This window comes from Cebus imitator, unplaced genomic scaffold (assembly GCF_001604975.1).
Source record: "Cebus imitator isolate Cc_AM_T3 unplaced genomic scaffold, Cebus_imitator-1.0 Scaffold465, whole genome shotgun sequence".
Taxonomy (NCBI): domain Eukaryota; kingdom Metazoa; phylum Chordata; class Mammalia; order Primates; family Cebidae; genus Cebus; species Cebus imitator.
Window position 1 is genome coordinate 274350 of NW_016107780.1, and position 21201 is coordinate 295550.

A 21201-nucleotide genomic window follows, 5' to 3' on the forward strand; every position below is an offset into this window, starting at 1 on the left:
TCCCTACATCCAAGCCAGGACAGCCCTGACATCAAAACTCAGAACCAGGCTGAGCGAGGTGGCTCACACCTGTAATCCCAGCACTTTGGGAGGCTGAAGTGGGTGGATCACCTGAGGTCAGGAGTTTGATACCAGCCTGGACAACATAGTGAAACCCTGTCTCTACTAAAAATACAAAAATTAGCCAGACATGGTGGTGCACACCTGTAAGCCCAGCTACTCAGGAGGTTAAGGAGAATCGCTTGAACGCAGGAGGCAGAGGCTGCAGTGAGCCAAGACTGTGCCACTAACTCAGGCTGGGCGATACAGAAAGATTCTGTCTCAAAAAAATAAAAAAATAAATTAAAAAAAAAAGGTCACGCTTGGGAAAGCCTTTCTGGGTCTTTTCTACATTCTTTCTCTTCCCTTTTTCCATGAGCTTCCAAGCTCCTCTAGTTTCATTTTAACTAACCATAGTACCTGTCTGTTGCATATACTATATACATGTGATTGCTTGTTTATTTATCTATATAAGAAGACTAAGTCTAGAAGCAGAAGAATGTAATTTCTTATATTTGCATCTGAAAGTGGAGTGTCTCTAAAATATAACAATAGATTTATAGTTGTGGATTTCTATGGCTATATCTCAGAACATTGTTAGCAAGTGATCATGTTTGAGGCACCAGGGCAACATACTATTTAAAGGAAGCATGGTGTGAATCCTTTTTATATTGAAGTTTTCCACATTGCAATAATCTATGGCTTTTATAAATTTAGAATACCATAAACCTAATATCTTATTATCATAAAAGTGCTACATGGGGCTAAATATATATACTATGTAATTTCTTAGAAAAGTCTACATTTGATTCTAGATTATTAGTTTAACCAATTCCTACCAATAATGACAAAGATAATAGACTTCTACTCATTTCGTCAATATTATCACACCCCATTTACGTTGTGTCCCTGTAAAAAAGATGGTCATAAATAGGGCATATCATTGCAGAAGAATATTTTTGGACAATTTTTATAGTCTTACACATGTTATTACAAACTAAGTGTTACTTTTATAAAGCACGCATTCCATATATTTCTTTTTGAAGAAATGTCTGAAATGCTCAGGTAAAATGAAACTTCCCAACATTGATTCAATTTAGGAAAAGATCAAAATGCTTAAAGTTCTCAATAACCAATCAAACACATCTGAAGAAATACTCAGTGTGTATGTTGACTCTAGGTGTGCCTGTTCCTGTGATCTGGACTCGCCTGGCTCATACTGCAAAGGCAGGGGAAAGAATTTTAATTTTACAAGAAGCAGTAACATGGAAACCAGGAGATAACATTGTAATTGCAAGCACAGGACACAGGTATGATGTCTTCAGGCTTAATGATTTTTATTTAGAAAAGAAATGTTTAAATTGTGTAAAGAAAGACAATTCAGATGATGCATGACTATTTGGTTTAAATTTGAAATCTGTAATAAAGAAACATTAAAAGCCAAATACAAATTTGCCAAGTGTTAACATTAGGTTGATCACAATTATATTGCATTATAATTGATAGATTTATGATAAGAAAAAATATAAATTTGAATCTAGGAAATAAATATGTTCTAGTAAAATTTATGTTTTACATGGTTTGGCTCCCATGTAAGATTCTATTTGAAAAAATAAGTGTTTGACTACTAAAAGTCATAGGGTTTTAAATAAATACCTTAATGAATACAAAAATGTAAATGAGCTTCTTAGTTTGAAGTCACCAAAGAACATGTTTGAAAGAAGCTAGTAAACTGTCTTATCTTACAGCCTTAGCGGTGGTTCCCATTGAGCAAAATTGTTAATACTGACTAAATAAAAGAGAAGAAATAATTATGCAAAAAGTGATGAGTCACATAACCTTTTAGGTGCCTGTTATTTTGAAACTGAAATTGCTTATTATCCTTAATTTCTGTTTAATTACATATTTTAGCAAATAAGACATAAAGGAAAGAAAATTAACATAACACCACCAAATATAACAGGGATAGGGGAAATAGGAGCCTTATTTTTGCTTTATTGTTCAAATTATAGATAATATAATCAGTAGATAACATAATATCAATTGTAAAATTGAATATGGTTGTGATTATCAGGAAACAAACAGTAATTTATGATAAGAAACAGCTAAATTGTGTTAAGGCCATGATTCAACTTAAATTTAAAATTTGAATTTGCCATATTCCAAGCTAAAAATAGACTTGCAGTTATTAGGAAGAGTTAAATATACACTGAGCTTTAGTCCTTATTTTTTTCTGCCCTTGGAAGAAATTTTAATTATATAATGGCAAAATAAAAAAGCAGAAAAGTGATAGGGCTTACTAACGAATAGATAATCTTCCATTTATGGTTTTTTTGTATCAGATGTAGGTTTAGGGTTTAGCATGGGGCCGTTTGGTTTTGAGAAACAAGAATTAAGGAGTTCCCACCAAATGTAATTGTTCACTATGTCATTGATAAATCCTGTTTGAGAGTTTGCAAAGCCAGTGATTAAGAAAATGCGTTTGCCTATGTCCAGCTCCCGGCAATACCACTTATCAGTTCTGTAGTTGTATTACTTTACCTCTCTGTGCTTCAGTAAAATTGGAATGCAATTAGGAAGGATTACATTAGTTAATATGTATAAAGGAGAAAAAGTAGAACTTGGCTCAAACTAAGTGCTTATTACGCTTAGTATTGTTATATTACAACAAAGGAAGGAAAGATGTGTTTAGGTACATATAACATATAAAAATGCTTTTCAGAACTACTTTCTCATGTACCCCAAAACCTAAAATGCAATAAAATAAATAAATGGGAAAAAAAAAACTACTTTCTAAAGAAATTGTTGCATCGTTTGAATCGAAGAAAATTCAATAGGCTAACCTAAAGCCTTTTTGCATGTCACCTGTGAGATTTTGTACCATTGGTTCACCTTTATCTCTAAGCATCCTTAATCTCCACCTCTCCCTGCCCCCTCCCCAACAATTCCTTCCCTGCGTCTTTTGGAATGATTCTTGTCCCCATACACCCCCATGTTGATAAACTTTCTTCTCCTGTCTCCTGTAGCATCTTTTTTTATCCTTTATGTTAAAGTTGTAAACTGCTTAAATATTATATGCTCATTTTTTCTACTTTATGTGACCATCCTTTGTTTCCTTTCTTTAGATCCCTACATTCTAGTTTTCTTCTTCGAAAAGCTTTTTCAGTGACCTTCTAATTATCGTCATTCTTTGTTCCCTTTGTATCACCAAGTTCTTTGGGTCTGCCCTTGACATGCTCTCTCATCAGCTTTCTCTGCTCTCAGTTTGATTTAGATTCTCAGTCTCTCACACCTGGAATATCACATCATCTTCCTATTTGGGCTTCATTCCACTTTCTTCCCTGCATTAATTAATTCTGCATTAATTTGTTCAATCCGTCACAACCTGTTATTGAGTTGTGACAGGTGCTGCACTAAGTGCTCAGCATATAAAATAATTGCAATGGGTCTCATGCCTAGAAGAGCAGACAAGTCAGTGGAAGGGACAGAAAGGTAGATACCTCATAGGACTGCAGTGTGGTTGCTCTGAGCACTAACAGGGCTTTATGCAGAGTGTATTGAGAATGCAGAAGTAGGTTTGGGAAAGTTGAGAGAACTGCTTAGAATCGATTTCATACGTGGCACTGTCATTTGAACTGGCATTTAAAGGAGGAAAAGGATTTGCTGAGGGAGAGAAAGGTCAAAAGAAAATGTTGGGAAAACACAGAGGTAACTCCCTTAGGCTTACCTTTGTTAACAGCACCATTCACACTTTGGTAGATAATATACAATCAAGCATTGACACACTTGTCTTTTTAAAATCAGGGAAACTTTCTACTTGGTATCCCCAGTGCTTAGTTCTATGCCTAAAATGCAGGTTAGACCCTCAATAAATGTTTGTTGAATGACTAAATGCATGAATATGTACATTATAGAACTGACAAATCCCTTCTGCTGTGGCTGAAATTTGGGATATATCTGGAGGAATGGTAAAAATGAGACCTCCTAAACTTCAACTAAATCATTTTTTTCCCTGTTCAGGAACTTTCAGTGACTTCCCTTTGTAAGGGTTCTCAACTTGTACATGGCTGACATTTCAGACCAGATAGTCTTTGTTATCTTGGGGAAATCCTGTGTATTATGGAATCTGAAACACCCCTGGCCTCTACCTACTAGATGTCAGTAGCATCCCCCAATTATGACAACCAAAAATGTCTTCAGGCATTGCTAAAAGTTCCCTGGGAGGAATAAAAGCATCCTCAATTGAGAATGACTGAGTATAATCCTCCAAGTTATAAATGAATAGTTTTCCAAATACTTTTTGTAAGTTAATGCAGTTCTAGAAGCAAATGTAGAACTTGAAAAATATTTAATTGAATTGAATGTATATGTAAAATTTAATCAAGCAAGAATAAAATAATTTATTGAATATATTTGTAAAATTTAAGCAAGAATAAAATAATTTATTCTAATTTCTATTCAGAATATTATATGGCATAAAATAGTTTCTTATTTTGCAAAGAAGTTTTTAAAATGAATAAAACAAATATACCAAAACAATATATTATGTCAATATATATTAATTTTGAAAATTTTTTGTTAAAATTTTTGCAGACACAGTCAAGGAGAGAATGAGAAAAGGACTATAGCATCTGTATCTGCTGATGGCATAACCGTAACACTAAGTAATCCACTAAATTACACACACTTAGGAATTACTGTCACACTCCCTGATGGAACTCTGTTTGAAGCAAGAGCAGAAGTTGGAATTCTTACAAGAAATATTTTAATAAGAGGATCTGATAATGTTGAGTGGAATAACAAAATTCCAGCATGTCCTGATGGATTTGACACAGGTAATTTTAGCAGCTCTCATTTAGTTGGTATAATTATGCCATATATTTTAAAAAACTAATTGGTTTATATTGAAATACATTATTTAAATGTATTTCATTATAAATATCATTAAATATAATTTAATGATATAAATCTTATACCATTAAATATCTTATAAATATAATTAAATGTGGAAATCTGGAAATGCTGATAGTATTTGTAACATGAAGATATTTGAATATATTTAAGAAAAATGGTTAATGCTGACACTGTAATGGGAGAAACAAGTGTACTTGGATTCTGTTGATAAATTCTCTTCCTATACTTAGGATTCATTATTATGTTTAGATTGGACCTTGATGATTAGTTTTACATATTCTCAGCAAGAAACTGCATTATTTAGATTTACTCAAAAAATATGGAGAATTATATTTGATAGTGATATAAAGATTCTGTTTAGCAAATCTTTGATTCATCAAGCCTTTTTCAATTTTCCAGAATTTGCAGTTTATCAGAACAGTGTGAGAGTGGATTTATTATGGAGTGATATTTAATTAATTCCTAGACAGATGATGGATGGACAGAAAAATTAATAAATGGAATGATAGGGGGAAAAATCTATATAGATCTGAGCCAGTGGGGGTAGGCTCAGTCAGAGTTTTTCAGCATCAGCACTGTTGGTATTTTGGCCCAGATAATTCTTTGCTGTGTGACACTGTCCTGTGCATCATGGGATGTTTAACAGTAACTTGGCATCTACCAACTAAATTCTAGTAGTCTCTTCCAACAACTGTGACAACCAAAAGTGTTTCCAAACATTGCAAAAAAATTCCCTGGGGCAAAATTGGCCTCAGTTAAGAGCCACTGGACTAGGTTATACTCTATTATAAACAAGCCCAAAATTTAAAATATAAAATATTTCTCATTCATGCTACATGTGTCCCATGTGGGTCAACAGGAGGGTTCTTCTCATTATAATTGCTTTGGGATCCAGGCTTACGAAGGATCTATCTCAGCATGGGCTTCTGTGATCTCTGAGGCAGGAGATGAGCTTGCTGGAGAGTAAAGCACTAGCAACTAGTTGCTTTGGTCTTGAAGTGACAGGTGTCTCTTCTACTCAAGGGTCATTGGTCAGAACTGATTCCATGGCTATGCCTAACTAACTTGAAGAGAGTGAGTTAATGTAAACCCCTGTACACCCAGAAGTAGAAGGGAAATGGATACTGGTGAACCTTAATGATGTTTATCACAGCTCTCAGATCTATAGCAGGAAGCATAATGCATCTTACAAGTCTCTGTTAAATATTTTATGTAATCATTAATATCATTGCAAACCTATTAGTAGTTGAATAATAACTGATACAGCTTAAGTAATACCCTTTCCTTAAAGGGAAGCATAAGACAGACTCATGGAATTTGATGTCAAATGAGCTATGTTCTCATTCCAGTTTATCTGCATCAAGTCTCACAATGTACATGAAACTTAGTTTCATCCTGTTTAGGTTAAGAATATTTTCTGTTCTATTTACTATAGTATTAAGAAGTCAGTAACATAATGCATACTCTCATGTTCTACAAATATAAAATTGCATTGATTATGTTAATCCTCAAATCTCGGGGAAGGCTTCAGAAATAATAAAACTAAATACCATTATCAATATTCCCTTGACCATTCAAATATTTTTTTAGTATATTCTCTGAAAAATACTCTATAAGTACTTTAGGAAATGCAAAGTTGAACAAGACAATGTACCTACCTATCTTACAATCTAAAAGAGGTAATGATATGAATGCAAATAATTATGTTCTAGGATGAGGTTGAGATGACATGTGAATCAAATGACACAGTTATGAGAAAAAATCTTCAATGTAAGAGGGTTGTGAGATTTTTTTGATGATGATGATGCGTTAAACACTGTTTTAAAGGAGAATTTGCTACACAAACCTGCCTCCAAGGAAAGTTTGGAGAAGAAATAGGAAGTGACCAGTTTGGAGGCTGCATTATGTTTCATGCTCCTGTACCTGGTGCTAACATGGTAACTGGGAGAATAGAATACGTAGAGGTGAGAGACATTATTGCTAAATCACAGGGGTTTGCTCACGGTTATCCATACGAGAAATGTGTATTGAGCTCCCGCTCTTTGTCAATGCTACTTATAATCTGGTAGGGGAGACAGATATCTAAGTAAACAATTTTAATACATTCATTTGATCATGCCAAAATTTTGTTTCTCAAATTTTCTCACACCCCCAAATCAAATTCATCAGTGATTCTATCTTTTCTACCCACAAAATGCTATATCCAGAATCCAGTCTATTTTCATACCTCCACCTGACCCTGGCCCAAGCCACCTGGACTGCTGTGATTTTCTTCTATCTGGTCTTCCTGCTACCACCTTGCTCTAATAGAGTCTCCACACTGCAACCAAAATAAAATTTTAAAACCATAAATCAGATCTTGTTATACCCCTCTTCAAAGTCCTTCAATGGCTTCATAGTATACCTAAAATAACAAGTACAAGTCCACCCCATAGAAACCATGTGATCTGACTCGAGATGCCCTCTGATTTATCTCCTATGACCCTAAGTCTTGCTCATGCCATGCTAGTCACAGAGGCTTCCTTATGTGTCTATGTCAAGCACATTCCTATCTCAGGTCCTTTGTACTTGGTTTTCATTCTACTTGGAATCCTCCTCCACCAAATACTTGTATGGCTCACACTCTTATTTCAGTCAGATCTTTTGACAAGTGCACATGTGTGCACATACACGAGCACACACACAGATACACTGGCATCCTCTGTATTAAATTATTAAATCACAGACCATTTGAAAGAATGTTCAGCAAAGTGATTGATAAGAACTCCAGCTCTAGAGTTAGACCAACTTGGGTTTAAATGGAACTTTGTAACCATAAACAAGATACTCAGCCTTTCTAAACTTTCATTTATTCATCTGTAAAATGAAGTCAATGGTAAGTGGCTACTTTAGGGGATTATGGCAAAGATTAGGATCATGCATGTAAAAAAGCACAATATCTGGCATACAGAAAACATTAAATAAATGTTTCTTATTATTACATAAGAATCAAAGTAAAAGAGAAAAAGAAGTCTTTTAAGAGGTTTTATTTTCTAAAACACAAAAGTTTACTAATAAACCAAGGCAAAAAGCAGAAGAGTCAAAGATGCCTTTTTTCATTCTTTTATTCATTTTATAATAAGTCTGGTGTGTTATACATTGTATAAAACAAGGTCAGTTGGGGGTTGAATTACATTTTCAAGTGATAAACATAAACAATTGGAAAGAAATAAACAGTAATAATTATATACAATTTGAGATTTTTTTGAAACAAGAAATTATGAGCTCAATATCTGAGTTATTACTAAATAGCTGTGCTTTCTGGGTTTAACAGGTATTCCACGCTGGCCAGGCTTTCCGATTGGGGCGATATCCAATACATTGGCACCTGCTTGGGGATTTACACTTTAAGTCTTATGTAAGAGGCTGTGCAATTCACCAGGCCTATAACAGAGCTGTTACTATCCATAACACACACCATCTTTTGGTTGAGAGAAATATTATATATGATATCAGGGGAGGAGCATTTTTTATAGAAGATGGTATTGAACATGGCAATATCTTCCAGTATAACTTGGCAATATTTGTACAGCAAAGTACCAGTCTTCTGAATGATGATGTGACTCCAGCTGCATTTTGGGTCACCAACCCGAACAATACCATACGACACAATGCTGTTGCTGGTGGCACTCACTTTGGTTTTTGGTACCGGATGAACAACCACCCTGATGGGCCATCCTATGACAGAAACATTTGTCAAAAAAGAGTTCCCCTTGGAGAATTTTTTAACAATACTGTCCATTCTCAAGGTTGGTTTGGAATGTGGATTTTTGAGGAATATTTCCCCATGCAAACAGGATCTTGTACATCCACAGTTCCTCTGCCTGCAAGATTTAATTCATTTACTGCTTGGAATTGTCAAAAAGGAGCTGAATGGGTCAATGGAGGTGCCCTTCAGTTCCATAACTTTGTGATGGTGAATAACTATGAGGCTGGAATCGAGACTAAGAGGATCCTGGCTCCTTATGTTGGAGGATGGGGTGAAACCAATGGAGCAATGATTAAAAATGCAAAAATAGTTGGCCATCTTGATGAACTGGGAACGGGGTCTGCATTTTGCACTAGAAAAGGCCTGGTTCTCCCATTCAGTGAAGGCTTGACTGTATCTTCTGTGCACTTTATAAACTTTGAACATCCCAACTGTGTAGCTTTGGGAGTAACATCCATCTCTGGAGTTTGTAATGACAGATGTGGCGGTTGGAGTGCAAAGTTTGTTGACATCCAATATTTTCACACACCAAACAAGGCTGGCTTTCGCTGGGAACATGAAATGGTATTGATCGATGTTGATGGCTCACTTACAGGTAATGTTATTTTTAAATTTGTGCTAAAAATCCATTGGAAATATGTTTGCGTTAGCGCAGAGTTGAATTGTTAAAGCAGACTTATGTGCATATAGATCTTACACAATACCAAACTTGACTAATAATTTAAATGACAGAGGCAAGCACTAGGCACAGATGAGGTTCTTTTCTGGAAGAGCCCAACCTGTCAGAGACAGCCTCCAAATATGTACTTTTTCTCCTGCATTAGCACATTGATTTTAAATTAACAGAAAATTTGGGGCAATATTCATGAAAACATTGATCACAAAAGGAAGCCATTTCAGTTTTAGAATGCCTCCATATTATACTCAGTTAATTGCACAGATAAGAAACTGCTTATATGACTACCCTAATTCTCCAGTCAGTTATGCTCTGGAAACATATAAATTGCAGATTTATTTACAAAAGCACTGTAGACAGACTCAATCTATCCTTGTGAAAATACTTTTAAGAGAATAAATAAGTCACAAACCTGCTATGAACCCTTTTCTCCCAATCTAAATTCTAAATTTGTAATTTAATCAAAGAATACCAAAAAAGAACAAAATTCAATATACATTGGAGGTTAATTTTTTTTTAGCATTTCAAGTTCAGAGTATGTCACATTTTCAAAGTTCATAAATATTCATGATTTCTAGAATTTAGCGTCTTTACAATTTGTAAATTATAAAAATCTGTCTAAATAAGATAGCAAGGATATGTGCCTCATCCTTTTGAGTCAATTGACAGGTAAACCTATAGATAGTTGTGATTTGCTTTTGAAAGACTCTGAAGGATGAAAAAAAGATTCATCTCAAAATTCAAACACAAAACTTGAATTTTCAACCACAGTTGTTAACTTCTGTCTCAAGTATAATTGTGGCTTTGAAGAGGGAGAACGTTTGGATGCTTTTGATATATAAAGCTTTGTGTAATGTTTATTGATTTACTTAATTCAGTTTAGGTTTTTAATATTAATTGGTAGTCTACTAGTTTCGAGTAAAGGCTTTATGGTCATAACACCTGGATTTAAATTCTTTGTGTCCTTGAATAGGCTACTCATCCCACTTCCTCTCTCCAACTTTGACTCTCATGGGTACTTCAGACCCTGTGTTTCCGCTAAATCCACAATAAGGTACTGACCAAAGAACCACTAGAAAGCTTCTGTATGAGATCCCCTTGCTCCAGGCAAACAAACAAACAAAAAATTACCCAGACCTTTAGATTTTATTAATGGTACTATGGGTCACAATTCCGAATATTGTAGACCCTTTTATGTCTCCTAATGTGAAATAAAAACCTATTTTGTTTGTTTGTTTCCCAGGGCACAAAGGACATACCGTCATTCCACACAGCTCATTGCTAGACCCTTCTCATTGTACTCAGGAAGCTGAGTGGAGCATTGGGTTCCCTGGATCAGTCTGTGATGCTTCAGTCAGCTTTCACCGTTTAGCATTCAACAAGCCTTCTCCAGTATCTCTGCTTGAAAAGGATGTGGTTCTTTCAGACTCTTTTGGTAAGTGGAATATATTAGTTTAAACCACTAATTTAAATATATATTCCTAAAGTTTTGTCATGATCTTTTTGCATTGTTACTTGGTTGTTCAACCATTGCAAAAAGTATAGTATTTAGAATCCAAGCAGGAAACAAATAATACTCTCAGAGTAGGTGTTTGAGGAGCATCTACAAATGCAGAGGCCAGCACAATATACTGCTGATCAAGGAACCTCCAGACAATATTATGACAGAGAACAGGAAAGTTGGCATAGTCCTTGGAGCAAGTAAAAATGTAGTGTTCCTGCCACTCAAGGCAAATGTTTTTGATTATCCTTGCTGATTGAGATGGGATGAGGGAACATTTACTAGGTTAATAGCTGTATACCAGGTACCAGGGATTGTGGATTTACTGATTTGTTCCAGTAAAGGTACAATACCTGGAACAACAAATATGTTTGAGGTCATTACCTGACTATGTTGCATTAATTTACTGTCATTGTTCATAATTCATCTGGCATTTGGACTAGCCAAACAAGCAAGCCAAGTTGGGATGTGGTGAAAATCCTGATCCTCACATTTCTTAAATCTTCGATCATGGCACTAATCTCTGCATTTCCTTCTCTCAAGGATTTAAACTTGCTTTTATTTGATTAAGGGGATGGCAAACATGGTTCCTAGAGTATCCACTTAATTCCTCTTACTGTATTTGGCCCTATTCCATTAGCTGGGGAACCAGTGTGGGAATTCTGCCAATTACTAAGTCTATCTAGTCTCACTCTACCTGACCTAACCTATCCTGACTGGCTCCTATCTATATCTTTCTTTATCATTCCATCCATCATCTCTCTAGAAATTATTAGTTTTCATATATCTATTTATAATGAATCTACTGAATATATACTGTTCTGATGGACTGTGTATTCTGAAAAATGGAAAAAGCATTGATAAAGATTTGCTAAACAAAATCTTTATATCATCAAATATGGTTTTTTTTTTTTTACATTTTCTGGATAAATCTAAATGATGCAGCTTCTTGACAACAAATTGGAAAATTGAAATAATCAAGGTCTAAACACATGATAAGGAATCATTAGTATAGAAAAAGAGTTTAATAACAGAATCTGAGTGCACTTATTTTTCCTCTTACAGCATCAATATTTACCATTTCTCATCAGTATTGCAATACTTTCATGTTACTTTAAAATGCTATCAATATTTTTGAATTTCCCCATTATATTTACAAAGTAGAGACTTGCCATTTAAAAATTTTAAATGATGTATCTCAATATAAACCAATTAAGATTTGAACATGTGTAGCATAATTATACCAGCTACATGATAGCTGCTAAAATTACCTATGTCAAATCCATCAGAACATGCTGGAATTTTGTATTACACTGCATGTTGTCAGCTTCTCTCATGAAAACATTTCTTAGAAGAATTTCAGCTTCTGCCCTTGTTTCAAACTGAGCCAGTCTTTTAGATTTTATATATGATTCAGGAAGTTGGGTATTTCTGAATTTATGACATTATAGCTTTCTTGTCAAGTCTGTCTGTGCCCTTTGGTCTATTCCCTTCAAGAATTAAGATTTTTTTTTTAATTTAGTCACTAAGCTGTGAATACCTAGAGGGCAAGATCTACAAATTTATCTTTCTGATACCACAAGATTCCACACAGAATGTTGTAAATATAAAGTACTCAGCAAGTGTTGAATTAAATGGAATTAGTTGTGATATGCAGACCAGATTGCAAATACTCAGACCATATTTTATATATCTGTTTCCACTATACATTCTGGAAATGAAGAAATAACCATAAGATGTACCCATGACTCTACTGGACTCACTGTGAGATTAAGTGAAGACTCATCCATCACTTGCCACTTGATAAGCCCCCACTCTGGCTGGTGGGCCACGTTAGCATGTTGGTATTGGTGACTTCGAGAATTATTAGCATCAGTTTAGAGCCAGGATATAAGAATATGGAAGGTCTGGTTATTTTTATTTCCTTAGTATAATTGGTCACAGATTTCTTTCACTCAGTGGTGGGGCTTTTGGTCTGTGAATTGGCTTGGATCTAGAAAATAGAGAGTGAATTTCCACTTAGTTAGTCTTCTGAGTTAGACTTCTGTTGTCTAAGACCTCTATTAGTTTTCTTCCTGTATGCACACCAAATATCACCTTAGTGTACTACTTATCTAATCTGTGGAATCTCAAGATCAATCAGCTATCACAGATTCCTGCAGGTCAGAACACTCTGATTAATCCTCTGCCCAGATGTTATTGTGCCAATTAGACCTACCTTTATATCTAATGGTTAAGCACTGACTCCTGCCACTTTTAGATTCCATTATTCTTACTGGGATCAGAAAAGCCAATTCCATGGCAGCATCCCCTATCAGCATTTTCAGCATCGAAAGAACAGCCACCATCAAACTTTTCAAAGGGCTAGTAAAGGGGGAAAATGCTATTTCCATTGCTAGCCTTGAAAAGATGAGGGGAAGGAACACTTATGTGGACCCAGAGACAGAGCTGTATGAAGAAGGCTGCCTGAAGAAGCTGTGCCCCTTGGTTGAGAGACACAAGGGCCCACCAAGATCCCCCTACATTCCCTAAGGGTGAGAGTCAGGGGAATAAATACTTCTCTTTCACCTTTCTCCTTCCCTGTCTTCTCCTTACTGTCTAAGCCCAACTAGAAGCCAGGAGGCAAAGGAACAGGGTCGAGAGGGTGGAAAGTGTGTCTACAGGAGAAAACATAAGTGTGCAGCACCACTTCCATCATTCATTATGATGATACAAGTTATTACATGTAATTTTAAAACATTCTTTCTAGGTTTTTTTCCCCTGTAAATTAAAAAGGTCATGTACCTGCTATCTGAGTAATAGCTATACCCACTGTCACAGTGTCTTAATAATATAAACCCAGAAACCACTACTTTCATTCTGATAAATAGATGTCCAGAATGAAATGATGTTACTTAAACTTTTAAAGTCTGTGGTACAATACGATATTTTAAGCAAAATATCTATGAATATTTCTTCCAAATAAAAACTGAAACAAAAGTAACCAAAACATCAAAAGCAAATGAAGTTATTTTATCCAATAAAATTATATTTTAGTATTTCCCATTACTATGTCATAGAATAGTTTCCCATTTAATCATTCTTTCACATGCTTTATGGTATACCTGTGAGTGAACTGAACATTATTAAAACATGATTTAAGGTATACATTTATGGAAAAGCAGAGATGTGCAACCTTACTAAGTAAATTACTTTAAATATACAACATGATAAAGTACATATTCTTTTAACTATTGATTTTTAAGAACTAATATTCAAATATCTAAGTCTCTAAGCTTTCTTTTTGTGGTCATTTTTAGTGGTGGTGAGAATTTTAGAAAGGAGCTTTTGTTTGCTTTGTTTAGATTCTGGTTTTTTGATTTAGGAGTCTGGTATTTCTGAATTTGTGACATTTTAGCTTTCTTGTCAAGTCTATCTGTGCCCTTTGGTCCATTCCCTTCAAGAGTTAAGATTTTTTATTTAGTTACTAAAATGTAAATACCTAGAGGGCAAGATCTACAAACTTATCATTCTGACACCACAACATTCAACACAGAACACTGCAAATAGTAACTACTCAGCAAGTGTTGACTTGAGTAGAATTAGTTGCAATACTCAGACCAGATTGCAAAGTAGAGAAAACACTATGCCAGGCATTTTACTTCTGGTCGTGAAAAAAAGGATCAACTTTATAGTAAAGTACATTTGGCTACTTTTATTTCCATTAAAGTCAAATAAAATTATTTACTTCTAAAAATTAAAAACAGAAAAAGAGGCCGGGCGCGGTGGCTCAAGCCTGTAATCCCAGCACTTTGGGAGGCCGAGGCGGGTGGATCACAAGGTCTAGAGATCGAGACCATCCTGGTCAACACGGTGAAACCCCGTCTCTACTAAAACTACAAAAAATTAGCTGGGCATGGTGGCGCGTGCCTGTAGTCCCAGCTACTCAGGAGGCTGAGGCAGGAGAATTGCCTGAACCCAGGAGGCGGAGGTTGCGGTGAGCCGAGATCGTGCCATTGCACTCCAGCCTGGGTAACAAGAGCAAAACTCTGTCTCAAAATAAATAAATAAATAAATAAAAATAAAAACAGAAAAAGATAACTTGTCTTGATATCTTTGCTAAGTAAAACAAAGGTTTAAAAAGTACACTAGATTAGTGGGAAGTAACGGTTTGCTATAACTTTACATTTGTCCTTATATATCTTTATTAAAGCATCTCATGCATGATGGTATATCTTTATGTAAATATATGTATAAAGTTACAACAGATGGCAAATTAATTTAAGACACTTGCTCTTAATGATCCTATTTTTAAAAAATATCAACTTCAAAGAGTTTATATTTCTGTCCAAGACACTTAAAACCAACATACTTGAAATGAATGCAGCTTAAAAAATTAGGAAAAACACAACTTAGAAAAATGGAAATTACTTTTACTTATGAAACTGAATTATTAAGGAATGTCAGGTTAGAGTGTAATCCCAAGCATCAGAAAACTTTAGTGGAGGCTGGATGCGGTGGCTCATGCCTGTAATCCTAGCACTTTGGGAGGCTAAGGTGGGCAGATCCCTTGAGGTCAGGAGTTTGAAACCAGCCTGACCAACATGGTGAAACCCAGTCTATACTAAAAATACTAGAAAAATTAGCCAGCCATGGTGGCACATGCCTGTAATCCCATCTACTTGGGGGGCTGAGGCTGGAGAATTGCTTAAATTCAGGAGGTGGAAGTTGCAGTAAGCCGAGATCATGCCACTGCACCCCAGCCTGAGTGACAGAGCGAGACTCCATCTCAAAAAACAATAAAAAATAAAAAAATAAAACTTCAGTGGAGTTTAGTTCTGCAAATCCAGGAGCAAATTCTAGAGGTTTTGGATGATTTTAATCAGCTCTTATATGTTAACCATTGCTTCACAACAGACCATCTAAAAACTCAATATCACAAGCCTAAAATCATTTCTTCTTATGTGTCCAGGGGCTGGGTTGATTGAAAAGCTGGGCTCACCTGGGAGGTTCTACTTCAATATAAGGCTTTGCTTCTTACCACGGGCTAAGCTCAGGTAACTCCACAAGTGTTTGTTTCAGATGTCAGGCAAAGGGAGAACAATTACCTGAGGGAGGCATTTTTCTTTGTGACGACAGAGACTCAAGAAGTCAAGCCTCACTGAGCAAGCACTTTTCAAGCATTTGCTAGTGTCAGTTCTGCTAATGTCCTGTTGGCCAACATCAATGAAGCAAGAAATAGCACTTTGCCCTCAAGGAAAAGAGAAGAGTGGATATTTGCTGAACAATAATCCAGATAGTCACAGTTCTTTTCATACTTTTCAGGATTTTTTGGTAGTGTAAGTTCTGAGTGCCTCTGCTCATGAAGCTTTTAAAATTAATACTAACTCATAAAGCACAGACATTTATGAATTTGTTCTCCTATGACATTAGAATTGTGTTTCGCCTTATTCTCAAAAGTAAATGAATGACAGTTATTTTATAATCTTGCTTCTGACTTCTGCCTCCTAAATTTTTAAAATAAGAGGTTGTTAATTAAACATAAAATCCAATCTGAGATGAAAAGTAAAGCAAGGGGGAGAAAAATAGGGGCAAATAATGAAAGACCTTTTCTTTATATTGTAAGAGAACTTTTCAAATCTTCTGTTAAAGTTATCAGGCAGTCTCTTGTGACCAAAGCATTACTAAATTATATAGTTTTTCCAATAACAGGAAGTTCAAGTTCAAGGTTTGTATTCCTAAAATGTATATATCTTTGTCAGTGTTAAGTGATAGGTCTAGTTGTAGCCTTGTTCTTCAAGAACTTTCAATCAAAACTCCACTAAACTCAAACAAAATTATTTTCTACTAAAAATTAATATGTGTTACACTGGTTTTAATTAGTTCCAAAGATATAGGAAGCTCCAATAAATAATCAGAGCTTACATTTTTATATATTCTATATCAAGAATTCTGAATAACTAAGTTCTTAAAGAATAAAAATAAAATTATGTTTATATCAATATTTAAATAATTATTTTAATATATTTAGGCATTTTTATTTTAGCAGTTGTAATTTCATGATGTTTCAAATGTACCTTTCCCTAAGGAGTATAGGCTCCATCTCAATTCGAAATTCCAAGTTTGAAAGGATTTTACTTTCCAGTTGAATGCAATATTAATCATTTCAAGTCTTTAGTTAAACAAAGACATTTAGAACATAAGTAATGAAATGCCATATTAATCTCTTTAAAGACTTCCATAGACTAAACCAATATTTTGCTAAACCAACTAAAGTAAACCAACATTTGCACTTGTTTATAAATGGAGGAGTTTATTAGAGGTAGAGATTACTATTATTTGCTTATTCTATGTTGTATAGGCACAAGCATTATTCCATTTCAGAAGAAACGACTGACTCATATGTCTGGATGGATGGCTCTGATTCCAAATGCAAATCACATTAACTGGTATTTTAAAGGTGTGGATCACATAACCAACATATCGTATACATCAACATTCTATGGATTTAAGGTAAAAATCCTCATACTTATTCACACACATTGTCAGGCCAGAAGGATCTTTCCTCACAAATTGATCTATTAAAATCCTGCACATTCTTTATGACCCACTCTGAATCTAAGAAGTAAGCCAAAAAAACCCTCATTTGAGAATCAGAAGTAAGCAATCTTTCTGCCACATTGCTGTAGTACTAAGCTTATGCTCCTGTCATTACTATCATGATAATAACTTTCCTTTATTGAGTGTTTATGATATCTCAGGTTAGCAGTTAAAGAATTTATTTTTTATATTATGATATATATCAGACATACAGAAAAATATTTTTTAAAAAGACCAGTATCTAACTCTATCTAAATCTAACATTCTGTGAATATTTACTTCCTGATTTATAAAAGAAATAAAATATTATAGATAAAGTGAAATCCCTCTGTATTACTCTCATCTCATTCCCCATTCTCCATCTCTAATGGTAACCAGTATACTGAATTGGGTGTTTTCCATCTCATACATGTTCTTCCACTTATAGTACACATTTGTGCAGCATTATTTTAAATATTTTAAACATTATGGAAATAAAATATTGTCTACAATTTTGTCTATTTTTAAAAAGAAATAAAATATTTTCTAAATATAAGCATATATACACACACACATATACATATGTGTACATGCATATATATATATATATATATATATAGTATACATGTGTATACTTAATGTATGTATACACCCAGGAGAGAGAGAGAGATCCTTTCATTGCCTTAGTGACAGAACTAGCATTATTGTCATAGACGTGGAAAATGTTAACAAAATGGAAATGCAAGACAAAAAACAAACTAAAGCCAAAACTTTTAAATCTTAATATAGGGGCTAATTATTAAATGTCATTAAAATTAATGTACTATATGAAGAGTATTAACATACAAGTCACATTTTTCTACCAACATTTTAGGATGAAGACTATGTAATTATATCACATAACTTTACTCAAAATCCTGATATGTTTAATATTATTGATATGAGGAATGGTTCTTCAAATCCATTGAATTGGAATACTAGCAAGAATGGAGACTGGCACCTTGAAGCAAACACTAGTACTCTATATTACTTGGGTATGTATTGTTAGGCAGAAGTGATATTTTATCTAATGCTTTGTCTAAAGGATGAGAAAAATTGCTTAATAAGCAAATGTATTGTATAATACCTAATATATACAGGATCCAATAAATGTTTGCTGAATAGAAAAACTGGAGACAAAATTTATTCTCGAAAAGGTTTTGAGTTGAAATAAGAACTTTCCTTCCAAGTTAGAGGTGACACCAACATGCTTACACATTGACAGTTTTATATCATGGACTTAGAGAAAATGAATACAGTGGAAGTTGGCATATGTTTTGTTTCCATTTTTATTATTTATTTGGAAAATTTAAATATTTTAAAATAAAATTAAATTATAAAAGCATTCATTCTTATAATGATATTTTGACTATGTATGTCTTTATAAAAGATACTGTTTCAGAATTTCTCCACACCTCTACCATACATATGAATTATAATTCAAGTTACTACCTAAAGAAGATTTTTTCAAAATGCCATAATTTTGTTTACATTCAAGTAACAATTTGGTCACAATATTCATTTAAACCACTTTTACTTCATTTTCAGTGTCAGGAAGAAATGACCTTCAACAGAGTCAGCCCATTTCTGGGAACCTGGATCCTGATGTGAAAGACGTTGTTATTAATTTCCAAGCTTACTGTTGTATTCTCCAGGATTGCTTTCCTGTACATCCCCCATCAAGAAAACCAATGCCCAAGAAGCGACCAGCCACATATAAGTACATAGGTCTTTTGTAGTTAATATCCTTCAATACCTCTTGACATAATCCTTTTCACCTGTCACTCCTGTGTGAAACAATGCCTTACTCCTGCACAATGTCTTGTAGCTTGCAAAATACTTTCACATTCACTGCTGTGCTTGAGCCTTACAAAAACCCAACTAAGAAAATGAAAAATTCTTACAAAAATTATGTGTGAAAGTTACTGGTAACTTCACAGTTGCAGAATGTTAGATTTAGATTTAGATTATTAAACCTGGCCCAACTTTCTTATTATATAGATGAGAAAGCTGACACCCAGTGAACATAGGTGCATTACTTGAGATTGCAGAGCTCACTGATGGCATATCCAATACAGCACTAGAAACTTGGTCTCCTCGTGAATCCAATGCTTTCTTAGCAGGTGCTGTCTCTAGAATAACTGTCACAGTCAAATCTTATAATATAACTTAGTTAATTTTCTTTCATATATATTTTAATTCTTCTAGTTAAAATGATATTTCTCTCTTTATAACTTAATGTAGCTCTTTACTTTTATTTCTCATGTGAAGCATTACTTTCTAACTTGTATTAGAGTAATTACCAGACATTATGGTACTAGTACATTTGTTACTAATTTTTAAGACCCTTAAAGCCACGATCCTGATTTGATTATATTTGCAAATGTTATGGACAATAATACTGATAAAAAATGATGACGATGCTAAAAACTAGCATTTAGTGGGCACTGAATAGCCCACTACTGTGTAATAGTAAAAGTCAATGATATTTATTAGGTGAATTGCATTTCAAAATAAATAGATACTGTAGTGGCCATTTGCCAAAAGAACAAAAATTGAATTTGTTTATTTATTCAACCATTAAAAAATATTTACTGAGTATCCACTATGTGCCAGGAATTTTGGATTCAATTATGAACAACATAGATGTGATCTCTGATCTCACTACACTCATATTCAATACAAAGAGACAGATGACAAAACAAGCAAATAAACAAAAAAGTAAACAAGATAAAGTACGTAAGTGTGAGTTGCGATAAATGTTATAAAAAGAATGAATATGGGGCTAGGACAGAGACCAATATGGCAGGGACAGTATTTGGGTGGGGTGGTTAGGAACACCCACAGGGAGGGATTATTCCAACTGCAATCCAAAGGATGAGGACGAGCTCGCTGAGTGAAGGGTGGGAGAGACCTAGGGAGCAACTTGTCCAGGTGCCCTGACATAGAAAGGGTGTGGCATGTCCAAGAACGGATAGAGAATCATTAAGGCTGGCCCTACTGAGCAGGAAAGAATGGCCTGGATATGGTTTTGGAAACAGACCACTTAGGCTATGCAGGTAGTAGTAAGAAATATGGAAACTTTTGAATGATTTTAAGCTGAGAAGCAACATGCTCTAAATTATATTTCAGTAAGACACCGCTTAGTATTCTGCAGAGTATGTATTACAGAAGGATAGTGGAGAAAGCAGGGGCTCCTAAAAAGGCCCTAGAGAACTAAGACATATAAACCATAAGGTTTTTGGCCAAAAAGCCCTTATGCATTCTAAGGTAAATGTAATTATTAAATATTTAACATTTATTATGACTACTATAACATATTTAGATTGGTCTAGGCCAGAATATGGTAAAGGTAAACTATGATAAACTACACGTATATTCCATGATACAGTTTTTCTTTCTTCCCATGGTATGAATTTTCCTCACTGGAAATAGTTATAATTGGATTGATAATTTGTATTATTCAACTAGGTATGAATATACAAAACAAAACAGAATCTTGACCCAGAAGTTCTACCTCAGGATTAAAACAGAAAGTTCAAGCTAAGTAAATCAAATGCTTAGTTTAAGAGGTCGTTGTTGATCATAACAATGGGAAATAATAAGAAGGGGAATGCATAACATGATTACTGATAGTGATAGTAATGGTAAGGATAAGAATGAAGGGTTATGATTGTTGAGAAAAGCTAGATACAATCAATTACCGAATGTGTGCAATGCTGGTCA

At 34.5% G+C, this 21201-nt stretch overlaps 1 protein-coding gene across 1 annotated transcript in view; it reads left to right on the forward strand.

Annotated features, from left to right (window-relative positions):
• The window catches only part of PKHD1L1 (PKHD1 like 1), a 157156-nt gene that overhangs the window by 85670 nt on the left and 50285 nt on the right, over positions 1-21201 (forward strand). Inside the window, exons 46-53 of the mRNA XM_017512233.2 lie at positions 1220-1349; positions 4633-4874; positions 6781-6917; positions 8267-9296; positions 10621-10812; positions 17219-17370; positions 18311-18470; positions 19024-19195. Of these exons, the coding sequence (XP_017367722.1) occupies positions 1220-1349; positions 4633-4874; positions 6781-6917; positions 8267-9296; positions 10621-10812; positions 17219-17370; positions 18311-18470; positions 19024-19195 (2215 nt within the window). The remainder of the gene's footprint in view (positions 1-1219; positions 1350-4632; positions 4875-6780; positions 6918-8266; positions 9297-10620; positions 10813-17218; positions 17371-18310; positions 18471-19023; positions 19196-21201) is intronic.